We start from the raw sequence: 17,453 nt of genomic DNA on the forward strand, positions 1-17,453 counted from the left end.
GACATAAAGAAAACGAAGAGAAGTCTAAAGGGTTCTCGGGTTCGGATGTACATGATGATCTGGAAGATCCATGATTGTTTCATATCAATTCCACCGGAGTAAGGTACGCTTCCGATTTATATCTATGCACAATATTCTTGATGATTCGGCATGACGGTTCCATGGGATTTATTCAAGTTTATTCCAACAAGTGGTATCAGAGCCACCATGTCTTGAATTATCGGGGATATTATGTTTGTTAAATTTCCCTATTTCGAAGTTATGCGAAATATGATTTTGTGGATTCAATTCTGAAAAATTATGGTCCGATTATGAACTTGGAATTGTACTGTTATGTTATGTGACAATTTCTTAATTTATTAAAATTCATCCGGCCTGTTGTTTGTTGTTTGTTAATTGTTTAATTAATTTCAGAATTGTGTTATTTAATTGCTGAATTACAAATCTGGAGATTGGTTTGTTTATGTAAATCTGAATCTCGATTTCATTACGATTCTATAAGAATCTTTTAACAGTTGTTGTATGATTAAGTTCACCATTTGGGTTAAATTATTCGGTTATTAATCTATTGGGTTGAAGGATAAAGTTTACGGTCTGAAATTCCAATTTGCAACGGTGAATGAATGGCGGCTGATTTGGTTTTCCGGCCGAGCCATCCTTCGGCACCACCGCTGCAATGATTCTCACACCACCATCTTTCTTCATATTTCCCACATACTAAGCCACACTCAGGACCATCTCCGTTCAGTTTTCGGTGGCGGAGGCGGCAGATCTGTGTACCTATGTCGTTCGCGACAATGGCGGCACAATTTGCTGAAAGTGCCTCGAATGGCGCCACCGGTGGATTCTGGCGGCGTCTATGCTCGTGGGTTGTATGTTTCCGGCAAATCAGGGTGGTGGAGCCAGATTAGGGAGATGAGATGGTGGCGGCGTGTGTCTAGTTGAAGAAGTCAATTAGGGCTGTTTAATTAAAGTTTTCGAAATTGCTATTCGAGTCCCCTAAATTTAAGTTATTACTGATTTTTTGGGCCGGGGTCGATTTGAAATAACGAAAAATCTGCATTACAGCCTTAAGCTTTCGAAAATTGCATTTCAGTTCCTGTTTTTTTTAAGTCTCCCTCAAAACTGTGATATACATTCAGAAAATTTATTTTTAACCCCCAATTTAAGTATTTCTGAATCTCAGGTCCTTTTTTCACTCAAAGACTTTTCTTTCAAATTTTCAATTCAGTCCTTTAAGTTGAAAGATTTTCTGGTTTTAGGGCAAAGGTAAATTTTAAGGAATGAAAAATTGATTTTAAGTTTTTTACAAAAGGGTTTTGGGGCCACTTGAAATTTAAGTTTTACGAAGAATCAAACGAATAAGTGAATTATTTTTTAATTCTCTTTAAGAACTTGTTTGGACAATAAAGTGAGATTCAATTTGAATTTCAATTGAGTTTCTAAGGCATTTTATTTTGGGGAATTTCAGATTTCTAAAGTTCGGGTCTTTTCTTTTTGGATTGAAATTTTGGATTAATTAGTCAAATTATGGATATGAATTATTATAATTCAATTGGTTTTGACTTATTGAAGTTTCGTTTGTTTGTCAATATATGTATGAGTTATCATGTATAACTCAATAAGCTTTGACCCAATCGATATTTGACTCGTAGACTCGTGACTTTATTATAAATTTGAGTCTTCATTGTTTTGTGAAAATTCATAAGAATTTAGATTTATTTGTCAGAAATTTATTGTTGGCTTTAAATCTAATAAGGTTGAATTTGTGAGCTCATTTTACTTTAAGCTCAAATTCAAATAAATATGAATTTTAAGATTTATGGTTTAGGCTCATCTTTGGGTTATAAAGTGAAGATTTCTAGTCGACTTTATTTTGACTTTAAATCTAAATAACGTGAAATTTGGGTTCATAAGGTAATTTAATTAAGCCTCTGACTAAAGATTGTTTGAGAAAGTCTAAAGGCTTAAATCCAGTTAAAATTCAAATATTGGTTTGATTTATGTATTTTGATATGAATTAAGAGAAGCAGCATCTCGCCTAAGTGAGCTCTCCTGTGAAACTTAATTTATTTTAAAATACAAAAGGTTTTGTGCATGTAATAATGTGGGTATTGTGTCGGCCCTAAGGAAGGCCAATACTTTGCAGAATTGCATGTGCACATTGTGGTGGTAAACGCGTGGCGATTATTTGGTGTTTTGCATGTGAATAATAGTTTGGCCCTAAGGTAGAATTATTATTCGATGTGCTCTTATTGTCAGTGTTTGATTACTACACCAAGATATCACTTACAAGTTAATATCATTGTCCAAAGATAAGTTATTAATGGAGTGCCCGATATCTTGAGATGGAATATACCTTTATTTGAATTTGTGGTTGATATATAATAAATATGTGACGGTTATTAGAATTTCATGTGAACTGTAAATTGACCCTAAGGTAGATTTATTGTTTGACACGATAGTTTACCGTCAATATTTATTTATAAAAGGTTGTCGCTTAAAAGTTAACGAGTTGTCCATAATGTCAAGTTAACATTGGGCTAGGTATTTTATGATAAATGAACCCAATTCCGTTTAATTATGTCATACATACATAGATTCTATTTGATATTTTTATGACATAATAGTAGTTGTGAGCATGTCTTCTTGTTTATGTTCTCTATTTAGTTCATGCTTCCGCTTCTGCGTTATCTGTCAATGTTAATTTTGGTTCTTGTGCTTTATAGCACAATTTACTTATTATTTAGGGTGCATAGATCTTGATTTTACCTTTTAAATACAACGACCAACTAGTTTTTTCGGAATTAAAAGTTTCCTTAAGGTTAAAATAAAAGGGACTTAAAGAATATGATCGTTCTAATTATAAGTATTAAGATCATTTGGTGCACCATTTAAGAAATCTTTAGGGGCATCAAGATTGATAGGGCAAGTACTAGAATGTTTCTTAAGGCACTTTTTATTAAAATGACAAGGTTGAATCATATATATTTGTGACTAATCTTGTTTCATATTTAATAAAAGAAAAGAAACATAAAGGAGTACATTTAGTAGTCTAATCTCATTTTCGGCTTAAGCACTAAAGCTACGATTATTTCTTAACTTTAAAGTGCATAAGGTTTGATTTTTCTTTCTACATCTATAGTCAACATAAGGTTTGTTTCAAAACCTAAAGGATAAATGAATTCTTTGTCAGCTCATGTTTGACTATGTGTAGAAATAAAATGACATAAGTGAGAAAAAAACTAAAAGTACTCAGTTAGCTACTATCCCATAGAATGACACATTGTTGCAATAGAGACATCATAATAGATTTTCCAAAAGTAACAGAATCATGTCCGCTTTATCTGTTATTTAAAGATATGAGTCTCCAAAGTATGTCAAATGACAAGTAAGGTTTTGCTTCTAATCTTAAGAGAAGCACTAAAGACTGCAACATATGGTTTTAAAGACGGGATGTATAAGATCTCTTAAGGATATTGAGTTTAAGGGGGGAAAGGGTTATACTCATTGTTGTATGAAAGAGAGAATTTATTTTTCTCATTTTGTTGCTATAGACAATGATAAAAATAATTTCTTCTCCCACGTAAAACGAATTTCTTCTTAAAGATAAACTCAACAGCCTTAAGAGAATACAATATTAAATTGAGTTCAACTTAAGATGATAATGACATTTGGGATCTTATCAATTGTCAAAAGGGTGAAATCATTTGGTCCCAAATGTATGTTTGAGACCGTTTGAAATTTCAATAGGCAATGTTGAAATAGTTATAGATAAAGTCTAATCACTTAGAGTTTCACTCAATACGGACTCTATTTTAGTGTTTTCGGATTCCCTAAATGGTGTTACAACTCATAATGATTATCTCATATTTGTGAGGTAAATAAAGTTAATGTTTGTATATACCATGTGATACGTGGGAGATAATCATACACATCCCACTCAATGCCCAATAAAGATCTTACGGTAAAGAAGAATGCAAAAGGTTCCCTTGCTGTCAGCTTTGGGAAATTATATGCACACTTCGGTATGTACGCATTCGGCTAAATCGTACATAAAGTTAGGCAGATAGTTAAATAATTCCTTAAAGTAGATATTTGAAAAGAAACAAAAGGATTATACAGTAATTATAGAGAACATAAGGTCATTTATGATCATTTATCGAAATCAGTTCATTTGGGAGATCATTTGGTTTTTTGATTTCGAGTTTGTATGATGCTTGTACATTATAGATCCATTTAATGTATACCTAATTAAAAGAGAATTTAAGTACGAGTGTTTAGCCAACACCCAAAACTCTTTTTTAACTACGGTAATCAGTTTATAAAAGCATCTTATTTTGTAATATACAGAGTGGATAGGTGTCTATAGAATACGTCGATATAAACTCCATTATGTGTGCACACTAAGGATGTCACCCAAAAGGTCTCATGAGCATATTGCTCGTATGGGTGTCATATTAATTAAGGATATTCGGTTTTAGTGGGAGTTTATAATAAATGTGTTCTTTTGGCGTAGACACAAATTTTGGGTTAATTCGGATTAAGGATACTTTTAGGATAATTTCTGCAGAAATAAGGTTTTGGTTTATTCACACTCTGATTTGTTAAGGTTTGATCTCATTAAGGAGGACCATTTGGAAATAGGTATGTTAAGGTCACATTGCATGACATTTCCATGCTACACATCCACATCATAATCTATGTCATTCAATTGTGTTGATATTGTGACCATTGTTGGGTCCCGTTACGACTAATGTGAACGAAGGCCCCTTTGATTCAGTGTTAGCATGATTGATGGACGAGATTGGTTATAGACACACTTCAGTAATGACAGCAAAGTTGAGCTCAAAATTTATTTATGCAACCTATAATTATAAAGTTACACATATAGTCCAAGTGGGAGATTGTTGGATCATTAATCCAACGTTGGACTTATATGTGAAATATTATGTGTTGCAAGACTGTCACGTAAGGTTAAGCCCGTTAAAGTGATCGACTAAAGTTTATCTGGATTGGGCTTTAATGTGTCTAATAGGGTGTGGGCCTTTAATGTGTAGAGACATTAGGGTAATTTTATTATAGTGATGGGCTAAAATAAAATTACACAAGATAGCCCATTAGGTTATCTATATATATTGGTCATGGTCCCCGGGTCACATGTACGAATTCCATTCTCTATGTATTCCATCGACATAAAGAAAACGAAGAGAAGTCTAAAGGGTTCTCGGGTTCGGATGTACATGATGATCTGGAAGATCCATGATTGTTTCATATCAATTCCACCGGAGTAAGGTACGCTTCCGATTTATATCTATGCACAATATTCTTGATGATTCGGCATGACGGTTCCATGGGATTTATTCAAGTTTATTCCAACAGTTACAATTTACAACCACCCCTCAATTATGAATATTCTTACACGTACACCTTTACGGTTCAAATTCAACATAATCTTATACATTTCGTGGAATGTTCTCTAGTTTGTACTCGATTTGTACAAAAAATGTAGTTTCCGATGCTCCACAATCTGATATTTACAAGCCAAGAGACACATCGTGTGATCATCTTGTTATAAATGTGGAGCTCGCATAGGGTAAAACGGGTATAAACTCGAGAATATTCCACATAATCTATATAATTTAGAAGATTACACTAAATTTGATACCTCAAGGCTGGACGTGTAAGAAGATTCATAGTTGAAGGGTGGTTGTAATTACCTAAACATAAGAAATTTTTTCGTAATTTGACATTAACTTAAAAACTAACATCGTCAGTCTTCTTGTGCATTTACTTATTTTCGCTTAAAACACTAATAATGTCTACCGATCACCACTTTCTCTCTCCCGTCGTTTTTTTAACAATGTCTTTCATGCTCTTTCTACTTCATCGTGAGAGAGGAAAACATGCAATACCTAATTAGCAGCTAAACATTTTCAATTTATCTACCATAATAAACACAAAATTCAAGAAACCCAACATACTTCGTAACCTAGTTTATAAATTTACTTTATTTTTTGAGGTTGACACAAAATTCAAGAAACCCATCAAACTCCTACTTCCAACAGTGTGATCAACGGACTTGTGCAAGGTTACCGCAGCGAACTACAACGCCGGTGTTGTTGTTTGGGTAGTAGGTCGTTATGCGACTGATATAGTGAAAATTGGGTGGCACAATATGCATAAGGGATTGTCCGAGGATCCGACGACGGCGGCCTACGGTATCGTTAGGTGCCAAAATAATAAAATTTTGACGGCGCAGTGCATCTACCCATACTAAATTAAGTATTACGATATTTGTCACTCGTTAAATATTGGCTTACATTTTCAGGCCTTTTGGAATTGTAATAATTTTTTAAATTTCGAAAATTTTGGAATTGGAAATAAAATTGAGTTTGTACTTCCGAAACTTTTTGGAAATTTTTCGAAACGGTTAATTCCGATCTAATCCATCTGACTTTCACCCCTATATCTACCGATACTAAAATAAGTATTACTATATATGTCACTCAGTTAAATTTTGGCTTAAAGTTGAGTGATATTCATTCAATAGGCTTTTTCATGAATTAAGAAACTTGGTTATATAAAAAGGAAATATGTACAATACAGAGTATAGTTTCCATTTAATTAAATTAGTATCAAAAGTGACAAACCTACTCTAAATCAATAAAGCCCTTTACTTGCGAAAATGACGATGTACACTAATGTTGTTTCGCGAGGAATAGGTAAATACGTAAGAGCAACTCCAACAGCTAAAAATCTTGCTCCACCAACTTTTTTCAATTTACGGCACTTGTTCATATTTAGGTTTGGTAGCTAGCTAAAAATTGAAATGGCAAATTTGCTTTAACAAAAAAAGGTTAGTATTTTGCATAAAATGAAAATTGCACGCAACCCCAACAATAAACTTACTTTTTTCAATAAATTCAATTCTTTTTAAGGGTTAAGTGCATTTTATCCCTAAACATTGACGTGTTTTGCACGTTACCCCCTAAACTAAAAAAAAAAATTACGCTATACCTCCATACTCTATTATTTGAAGTACCAATAAAAGAAATTGGCAATTTTCAACCAATTTCTGGCATGAATGGTGCATGTGCCATTCACATGTGTTTGAGGAGGGGCAAAATTGTCTATGGATTTCAATAAATTTATGCCGCCACCACCACTCTGCCACACACCATGCATGGCTATCTCAAAACACGCTGCACACTTTTCCTAAGGCTGGCGGAATCCACCGCCGGCGATCCCACACATCCAAATGAAACCGGCGGTCACATATCCTATTATCACGAGCTGATATTTAGGTGGCTCCTAAATCCAAATCGAAGAAGAAAATCAACAAGGCCAAGTTCAAATTTTTTAAGAAAGGATCCCTAAATATTCCTACATCCATTCCTGTGAAAGACGAGTCATAAATAATGTCCATAGACGATGATTTAATCTATGATGTGCCGGGCCCCTACCGGTGTCAATCTAGTGCTTCTAGGAAGAGTTATTCTACACCAAGTGAACTCTTAAGAAAAAAATGAGGTGAGAAGCTTCTCTAAATATATGGACTTCGATTGTTTTTTTTTTTTTTTTATTTGGTGATAATTGGTTTGTAAGTGTATAAAATCCCTTTGGATTGATGATTTGTGGTTATGGGAATCGTATTAATTCTCTTGAATCTACCTCTCCTTTGAATGTTCTTTCTCCTTAGTTGTACGTGCCGTTAAAAGTTGGGAAAGATCAATAACTTGCATCAAAGTATATGTTTTTACTTTTTAAGATCATCGTTTGTAAAATAGATCCAGTACAAAAAAATCAAAATCTGAAAATTAGTGTGTCGTGTGAATGCCCAATGAGTTTTGAAGAAATTTTCAAAAACTTCTTGCATGATCTTGAATCGTTTGAATAAAATTGATTTGTTTGCCCTCTCCCTCGAATATCAAGTCAATATTATTTTCAATTATGGGAGCATAATCTATGCATCCTGATCCGTACCAAAAACAACGCGGCTCAATGACCCTTCCGACTTGCTTGAATTATCACCTGCAAGGAAGAGAACTGGATTGATGCCGGAGTTGCCGGAGTTAGCACTCCGACGATCAAGTCAGTAATGATTCGTTGATTATTTGAAGTAAGGATTACATATTTTTTATTATATGTATTGATGACTATGAAAAAAGGACTCCCCCTTTGAGACGGGTATATTCCTCTTTTATAATGGCCTTTTGGCTCTTCGTTCGAGGGCCCGGGAATTCAGGTCAGCGACTACCAGCAGCGCCACTTCTCGCTGCCCGGACGGCCGGGGTCATGATCCCTCCTATAGGTCTGACTATGATGCTTGTGTGCACGCCGCTTGGCCGCACCTGGTCATTCAGGTATTAAATGTTGTTGTCAGAGCATTTAATACGCCACTGACGATACTGTCAACGTTATTTATGGCTTACCCCGACCTCCGCCGGGGCGCCGGGATGCCCATGTGATGTAGGCGTATCTGGGTAGTTGCCTCCACTCTCTTATTAACGGGCCTATGGAACGTTCAAGACCATTCCTCTCTATGGGCCTGACTCTCTGGTGGATCACGCGCACCGGGCTTATCCATTTCTTGACGGGCTCTTTGCTTTGGGCCTCGTAGGCCGATTTCGGTATGGATCACATCCAATGAAATTCAATAAGTTGAACATCGGAAAAACAATCGGTTTACACCTTTGAAGTGGTTCGTCGAAGCCATTAACAAAAAACTATATATAACTCCAAAGTGCAGGCACATTTCAGATAATTCTAACGTAAATGGCGAAGAATACTCGAAGAGATCCCTTCACATCGAAAAGGTTGTAAGATTGGATCGATTTCGGTCTACATTTTTTTTTTCTTTTACACGTTTTATATTTAAAGTACCATAGGGTAGTTAATTATCTAACAAGATATATGCATATATATTCGAAGCCATATATTAATTGAGAAATAGGTCTTTGTGTTGTTGATATAACAATTTGTGTAAAAGGAAAAACAACTAGTTGTATAGTGAAACGACTCAAAATTGTGGATCACGATATGCCGACTGAAATTTGTTGAAGCAATATTCTTAAGATAATGTTTTCGGACTGACGAAGATGCAACAGTCTCTTATTGATCGTCTTCTAAGTACAACAATCACATGCTTGAATCTAGTACAAAGATCAAACCCACAACAAACTTGAACAACGAACGGATTTAATAGGAAATAAGAAAACTATGTATAAAGATCTACTACTCGAAATATTATGATTAATTAAATACATACTTGGTTCATAGAGAGTAGCAATGGTTGGAGGAGACCATAAGAGTCCTTCATCAAAAAAAATTTCAAAAGAAAATACATAATTATAAGTTTTATTACCTCAATAAAACTAGATTTATCACACAAAAAAAAAAAAAAGAAAAAGAAAAACATAAATAAATAAAAGTAGAAGGGGTTGATGGGTAAAATAGGAAAACTACATGTATCTCCTATTTACCTTAATACCTAACCAACAACGAGGAAATAATTAACTCCCTATCACCGCCTCGATAAACTTCTCCATAGCAACCACCGTCGATCCACCCTTTGCCACCGCGGCGGCGGCGGAGTGTTTCATCTCCGTTACCCGGCGTCTCACCTCTGTCCCAGTCTTCGAGTCCATCAGCTCCCTCACTCTCTTCTCCAACTCAGCCGCCGTCACGAAGCCGTCCTCCGCCTCCTCCAGCGGCAGCGCCACCTTCATCTCCTCCACCATGAAAACCCGATTCACCCTCTGCTCCGCGTACAGCGGCCAACCAATCATCGGCACGCCGAACCACACCGCTTCCAGAAGCGAACCCTGACCGCAGTGAGTCACGAAACCCCCCACCGATTCGTGACTCAGCACCTCCATCTGCGGCGCGTAGCCCTTCCAAAGGATCCCCTTATCTTTAGTTCTCTCCAAGAAACCCTCCGGCAGCAGCGCCTCCACGTCTGGATTTCCCGGCGGACTCCGCACCGCCCAAAGAAATCTACAGCCGCTGTTTTCCAAACCAACCGCCGTTTCTTTCAACTGTTGAGCAGATAAAACACCCCTTCTTCCAAAACAGAGGAAAACAACGCTTTTCATCGGCTGTAAATCCAGCCACCGAAAACATTCAGCTTCTGCACCGCCGCCGCCGGAGCTACTGTCTTTCTCAGTATTAATAAACGGACCCAGTGAGTAAACAGGCGGAGTCGCCGCACCTGGTACGCACAATCCATTCGCCAGTGCCTCCATAGCTCTGAACTCGAGCGCGTGGTAAGTATTAACGATGATTCCGGCCGATTTCCGCATGTTAATTGACGCGTCCACAAAGTGTTTGTAAGAATTACTCCGAGGAAAAAGCAATACCTTGGGGAGATCCAACGAGTGAAGCAATGGGCAGCCAGGAATTTCAATATTGCCATCGGCGCCGGAAGTTATCTCGTGAACGAACGGCCAGTGGAGCAGTAGGCAAAGGCCGAACGCGCCGGTGGTGTTGCAGAAGTAAGTGGGTATGCCGACGGCGGCGGAAACTTCAAACGCGGAGTAGCAGAAAACATCGATGATGATTGCTTTGATGTTTGATTCCTTGGAGATCTCTTCAATGGCTTCCCGAAGTTTCGGGTTGTTGAGGCGAGGGATTTCGAAGAATTGTTCGACGGGATCGGAGTTTGGTGGAAGGGCGGGGGTCGGAAGGCGGCGGTAGGTGACGGAGGAGGAGGCCGCGGCGGCGGCGGCGGTGGTGCTGAGGACCACGACGGAGATGGAGGGGTGGTGTTTGGTTATTGAAACAGCGAGTGGTAACATGGAATTCAAGTGCTCCGACGAAGCGTATACAAGTATGGTTTCCGCCATTGATGAAAGCTTTCGTACAGAAAATGTTCACCGGAATGAATAATGATATTTGCTTTTGCATGCAGCCGGAGTATTTATTTAAATAAATGATAAATAATAATAAAAAAAAAAAAAAACTGTTAATTATTTTGAATTGCCAACTACTTTTTGTGTTATTTTTTTTTTTGGTTAAATACAAAAACACCCCTTACTATCGAATTTGTATCATATACCCCGTACTATACATAAATACAAAACTCCCCCTATTTTTATATTTTTTCCAAAATCTGACGAAAATACCCCTGCTAAACCTATAAATACAAGGGTTTGTTTGAGCCATTTTCCACTATATTTTTTTAACATTTTCGGTCAATTTTACTTGGGAAATTTTGATATTTTTATTTTTTTCTCCAAAACATTTAATTACTTAGATTTTTTTTTTAATTTTCTGAATATAACTTTTTATTTTTATCATTTTGAATTTTTTAATTTTTTTCTTAAATGTCTTCCGATAGTTTAGTATACTTTTTGTGTTACTTATATCTATAATATATGGGATTATATTTTTGGAGTTTAATTAAATTAGGGATGTAAATTATAAATATAAGAAGCTGGAGTTTATAATAAACACATATTTTTTTGCATATGAGCATATAGTAAATTCAAAAACTTAATTTGAATAATAAATTTTTTTAATACCAATACTCGATCCAAATAAAATCTTTCGTCACGTTCGTTTCTATTATTAGCAATTTTTTATCTGCCGTTAGCAATCCGACGATCCAGATGGAAGGGCATATATTTTCTTTGTTTTTGTTTTTTTTTTTTTGCTTTTTTGTAGTGGATGAAGTAGTTGATACGACTCTAAAGACTACACCACAAGAGTTGATGACACTTTTAGTGTTTTTATTTTTTTTTGGTAAATGTGCTATTTATAGGTCTATTTTTATTTAATTTATAAATATGTAACATTTACCCCATTTAATTTCATTCAGTTTGTAGCGACGTTATTAATAGGAACATTTATTTACTGTTTTTTCTTCCCGAATTGACAAAAAAATTCGGCCTTTAAGTTGGCTTTCTAATCTAACTTAAATTAACTAGATTTAATGTCGATTGAGAGAGTTAAGCATGAATGAGTTACCATTTTAATATGAGAAAACTCAAAACATAAAAATTAAAACGACATTTAACATTTTAAACTTTGTACTAACTAGTATTCAAAAGGCAAAATTATAATTTTTAAGGAAATAAAAAAAATTAAAAATAAAATCAAAAATATATATATATAAAAAAAAATGCCAAAATATTTCTTTTTTGACGGTGCAATGCATCTACCGCGCAAAAAGGACAGACTACATAGTACAGTTTCCATTTAATAGAACTGGAGGGTTGTTTGGGTAAGCTCATAAGAGCTTATAAGATTTTTTTTTTTTTGAAAAAGTGCTTATAAGATATTTAAAAGCTTATAAGTTCTTGTAAGGTGTTAGATAAAAGATAATAAAATAAATCCGTAAAAATTAAAAAAATAAGTTGCTGGGATACTTCTACCCTACGTCTTTATTTAAGATCTTATAATGAATAAAAAAAAAAAGTTTATAAATTCATTATCCAAGCACTTTAAAAAATAATTCTAAAAATAAGATGTAACGACATATCATTTTTTACAACAACTTATCAAACCTAAGACCTTCCTTATCAACTGTTTAAATAAACTTAGCTAAGCGGATCCCTAATCGAAACACTTTAAAAAATAATTCTAAAATAAAATGTATCAACTTATCAACTCTTAAATCAACTTATCAGACGTAGGAGATTATAAACTATATAAAATAACTTAGCCAAACAGACTCTTAATTGTACATTTAATTTGTATGGACTCATGGCTATTAGGGTTGATAATGCCAACCTACTCTAAAGTCTAAATCAATAATTCTAGTACATGCGAAAACGACAATTTATATTTATGATGACAAGCATATATAATAATTAATAACGTTTGAAAGAATATATTGAAGTAATCAACCAATCACATACCTCTAAAATAATGATTAGTTTAATATTAAATATTTGCTAGTGACTTGGAAAATGTTTAAGAGCGTCACTAATCATGTTTCTAACATGGGTTTTTGTATTTTGCTTTAGACACCCATAATCTTTATAATAATAATAATAATAATAATAATAATAATAATAATAATAATAATAATAATAATAATAATAATAATAATAATCTCTACTGAGAGAGACTATACAATTAGTTTTCTACATTACCTTAATCCTCATGAATTACGTCAATTATCTTAGGGTGCATTTGGATGGAGGGATTTGGGGGAGGGATTTCAAATCCATAATAACAAATCCCTCGAACTTGTTTGGATTGAGGGATTTGGAGATGGATTTCAAATCCCCACCCCTCATTTTTAGTTGATTTTGGAGCAATAGTGATGGATTTCAAATGACTCCAAAATTGGAGTCATTTCAAATCCATTCCCCAAATCAAATCCCTCCCCAAATCCCTCCATCCAAATGGACCCTTATATCTTTCAAAATACATCTCAACCAGGGCCGGTTTCTTAGGGGAAGCAAAGTAGGCGATCGCCTAGGGCACTCGGATTTTTGTAACAATTTAGGGCCTCAAATTTTTTTTATATGTCTTATATATTAGAATTTATTCAAAAAAAAATTATATTATATATAATAGATATAGATCATCGATTTTTACTTGTTTTTATAGTTCCTCTAATAATGGGGCCCCCAATTATTTAATTTGTAGTGCATTAGCTATTTATTTTTATATATTTACACTTGTTTTAGTGCTACTTAATGAAAATTATTCTTAAAAAAACTGGGGGCACTGCCCTCGAACCCCCGAAAACTATCATCACTATATCAAAAATTTATAGCCTTGCCTCTGGCTATATACCTTACAAAAATGAGTTAACATAGAGTTTACCATTTTTCTAAAAAAATTGAGTTTCACGTGAATTGTAGAAAGGCCCCATTTTTCAACCATCTTCAAAACTCTCGCCTAGGGCCCCCAAAATCTTAGGAACGACCCTGATCTCAAATATATATATATATATATATACATATATATATATATATATATAAAGCAACAAATAATTGTTGTAAGAAAATATCATTTTCACTAGCAATACATTAAATCCAAGAAACATGGTATGGTAACAAAAGCAAGTGACAAGGCAAAGTGTGCACCACTACTTTTGTAAGTAGTAGTACTCTTTCAATTTCAGTACAAGAAACGTGAAACATATTAAAGACAAATTCTTCAACCTATAATCACATCTAGAATATAGTTGAAACCCTTTTAAAAGTTGTCTCGATTTCGTCCTTTATCGTTTTTAATTAGTTAGTTGAGAAACGGTGATATTTTACGGACTTTTTATGTTTCTTTTGCTATAATCTGTGCATATTTATTGATTTTCTTAATTTGTAAACAATAATCTAAAACAATATATAATATGAGATAGAAGGAGTACTATATTAGCCGAGGCCTCTCACATATTGATCAATGGCTTCATTGAATAGGTCACAACTGCTAAAACAAGATCGGACAAAATCGAATTAGCATAGCCCGGTAATTACATAGTTGCGGAAAATTATTGTAAACATGGATGGGTATTTTGTGTATTGGAACTTCATGGTTTATACTTTATATCACGATTTCCAATAATTAATATTGAGTAATATTAACTTGATTGTATAATTATATTTGAAGACATCTAACTATGAAGTGAGTTGAATGGAAATTGCTCCACAAATTATGTATCTCGTGTAGGTTTGAGCGTGGACTTTGTGTTATTTGAATTTCCAAAAAGATTATTAGGTTTTAGACAAGGGCTTTTTTAATATTTATTTAATAATTAATTAACTAGGCCCCAACCGAATAATGAGTTATTCGGCCCAATTCCAAACTAATTTCCCTACCACGTTCAAATTGGTAGGAATGATTTAATAGACTTTAATTTACTCAAAAAAAAAAAAAAAATCGTATTTCTGGATTTATTATACGTATACTTGATTCTTTCTCCGATCCAACCATTGCAATCCTCCACCGAGAGATTTGTACCGTCTATAAATTAACGTAAAATCTGGCAAATTCCGTACTTAATTTTAGTCGGGCAATTATGAGCACGGTTCTTCGTATTTTCCCTCTTCTGTTGAAGTTTCGTTCGTGTTTGAAGTTCGCGTGGACTTCGAGTTTGTGCAAAATTGGAAGTAACCGACTGTTGTATCTTGAAAGAGTAACGAAAGAAGCATGTTGCACTATAAACAACCCGTAAATATTGTCTAAATGACGTTGGAATTGCAAGCCTCAGTCGATTTCCGTTGTTCCATATTTTTGTTTCCTTAACCGGCAAATATGTAAGTGATTCTTTTATGCAGATTATTATATTTAAGCAATATAATTGGTCAATTGGGAAATTACGATACAATTTTGGGGTTTGGGGAATCTCCCCAATTATGTTTTGGGGGTATTCATATAAAAATGTAAAAAATACAAAATTGTATAAAATTTATTCATATTAATTTATATTGTAAGAGTAAAAGTATGAAAATATATATGAATATATTTAGATAAAAATGTGGAGAAAAAAAGATGAAGGATCAAAACTCAAAAATCATATTTTGCAAAAATATGAAGGGGTTAAAGTTCATATTTAGAAAATATTACCAAAAATTACAAGATATTTTATTTTATTTTATTATTTTAATCTTACTTTTAATAAATAAGACAAATACGTTTTATAATTTTATTTTACCATTTGAAATAAATAAATAAATTAACCCCGAATTACCGACTCCATAAACTTCTCCATAGCAGCCACCGTCGATCCACCCTTTGCCACCGCCGCCGCCGCGGAGTGTTTCATCTCCGTTACCCGGCGTCTCACCTCTCTCCCGGTGTCCGAGTCCATCAGCTCCCTGACTCTCTTCTCCAGCTCAGCCGCCGTCACGAACCCATCCTCCGCCTCCTCCAGCGGCAGCGCCACCTTCATCTCCTCCACCATGAAAACCCGATTCATCCTCTGCTCCGCGTACAGCGGCCAACCAATCATCGGAACCCCAAACGACACAGCTTCCAGAAGCGAACACTGACCGCAGTGAGTCACGAAACCCCCCACCGATTCGTGACTCAGCACCTCCATCTGCGGCGCGTAACTCTTCAAAACCATTCCCCTATCTTTAGTTCTCTCCAAAAAACCCTCCGGCAGCAACGCCTCCAAGTCCGCCTCTTCACGCGCCGCCGCTCCCGGCGGATCACGCACCGCCCAGAGAAATCTACAACCGCTATTTTCCAAACCAATCGCCATTTCTTTCAACTGTTTCCCCGAAAAAAACCCCCTTCTTCCAAAACAGAGGAAAACGACGCTTTTAATCGGCTGCGAATCCAGCCACCGCAAGCACTCACTCTCTGCGTTGTTCTTTTCAGCGACGAAAGGTCCAATTGAATAAACAGGCGGGGTTGGCGCACCTGGATTGCACAAACCGTTCGCCATTGCTTCAAAAGCTCTGAATTCGAGCGCGTGGTAACTATTGACGAGGATCCCAGCCGATCTGCGCATGTTCATGGAGGTGCGCACAAAGTGTTTGTAAGAATTACTCTGCCGATAGAACATCGACTTGGGGATATCCGACGAGTGGATCCGCGGGCACCCCGGGACTTCAATAAAACCCTCGAAATCGCCGCCGGGAGTTGTCTCGTGAAGCGTCTGCCAGTAAAATATGGCGCAGAGGCCGAACGCGCTGGTGGTGTTGCAGAAGTAAGTGGGTACATTGAAGCTCGTGCACACCTCGAACGCCGAGTTGCAGAAAAAATCGATGACGATTGCTTTGATGTTTGACTTTTGGGAGATTTCATCTAGGGTTTCTCGGAGGTTCTGGTTGTTGAGGCGGGGGACTTCGAAGAAGAGTTCGACGGGATCGGAGATCGGTGCTGGGAGATCGGGGGTGGGGAGTCGGCGGTAGGTGACGGAAGGACCGGCGGCGGCGGCGATGGGAGCGGATGCGGCGGTGCCGAGCAAGACGACGGAGATGGAGGGGTGGTGGTTGGCGATTGAGACGGCGAGAGCTGAAATGGTATTCAAGTGCTCCGTCGTAGTGTAGAGAACTATGGTGTCTTCTTCCATTGACAAACAATTTAATTTCAGATCAGAAATTAAATGGAAAATATATTATTGCTTTTGCCGTTCCGTTCAAATTTGCACCGTTTGTATTGTTTTATGTTAACGGGAGTACGTGACGTTTATGGTGGGTGATTATTTTATTTATTTATTTATTATTATTTTAAGTTCAAAAAATATTTTTAGGTGATTTGGGTTATTAATTAGAGTAAAAAGCAGATTGCCCCCTAAACTATGGGTTGTTTTGCACTTTGCCCCCCAAACAATTTTTTTTTGCACGTTTTTACCTGAACTCGATAATCGTTGTACGGTGCCCCCTAAACTGAAGTTTCCGGCAATTTTGATCGGAATGTTAAAACACGTGCGTTGCACGTGATATTTGCAGGGGTAAATTCGTCCCTTCACTTGTATTCAATATATTAACTATGAATTAATCATTAAAAAAGCAAAAAAAAAAAAAAATGAAACAAAAAACAAA

The 17,453-nt window shown here is 35.8% G+C and overlaps 2 protein-coding genes across 2 annotated transcripts; both read right to left on the bottom strand.

Annotated features, from left to right (window-relative positions):
* Positions 1-9,341: 9,341 nt before the first annotated feature.
* LOC105977407 (chalcone 4'-O-glucosyltransferase) lies at positions 9,342-10,935 on the bottom strand. Its single transcript, XM_013002713.2, has one exon. The coding sequence runs from the start codon at positions 10,845-10,847 to the stop codon at positions 9,516-9,518; it is 1,332 nt and encodes a 443-aa protein (XP_012858167.1). The 5' UTR covers positions 10,848-10,935; the 3' UTR covers positions 9,342-9,515.
* Positions 10,936-15,477: 4,542 nt separating this feature from the next.
* On the bottom strand, positions 15,478-17,125 carry LOC105977301 (chalcone 4'-O-glucosyltransferase). Its single transcript, XM_013002605.2, has one exon. It carries the CDS (start codon positions 16,979-16,981, stop codon positions 15,635-15,637), a length of 1,347 nt encoding a protein of 448 aa, XP_012858059.2. The 5' UTR covers positions 16,982-17,125; the 3' UTR covers positions 15,478-15,634.
* Between the last annotated feature and the right edge of the window lie 328 nt (positions 17,126-17,453).

This window comes from Erythranthe guttata, chromosome 6, assembly GCF_056151865.1.
Source record: "Erythranthe guttata isolate IM_541 chromosome 6, IM_541, whole genome shotgun sequence".
In the NCBI taxonomy this organism is placed as follows: domain Eukaryota; kingdom Viridiplantae; phylum Streptophyta; class Magnoliopsida; order Lamiales; family Phrymaceae; genus Erythranthe; species Erythranthe guttata.

Coding starts and splice junctions, on each gene's coding strand:
- LOC105977407 (XM_013002713.2), bottom strand. CDS start 10,847: ATGGCGGAAACCATACTTGTATACGCTTCGTCGGAGCACTTGAATTCC.
- LOC105977301 (XM_013002605.2), bottom strand. CDS start 16,981: ATGGAAGAAGACACCATAGTTCTCTACACTACGACGGAGCACTTGAAT.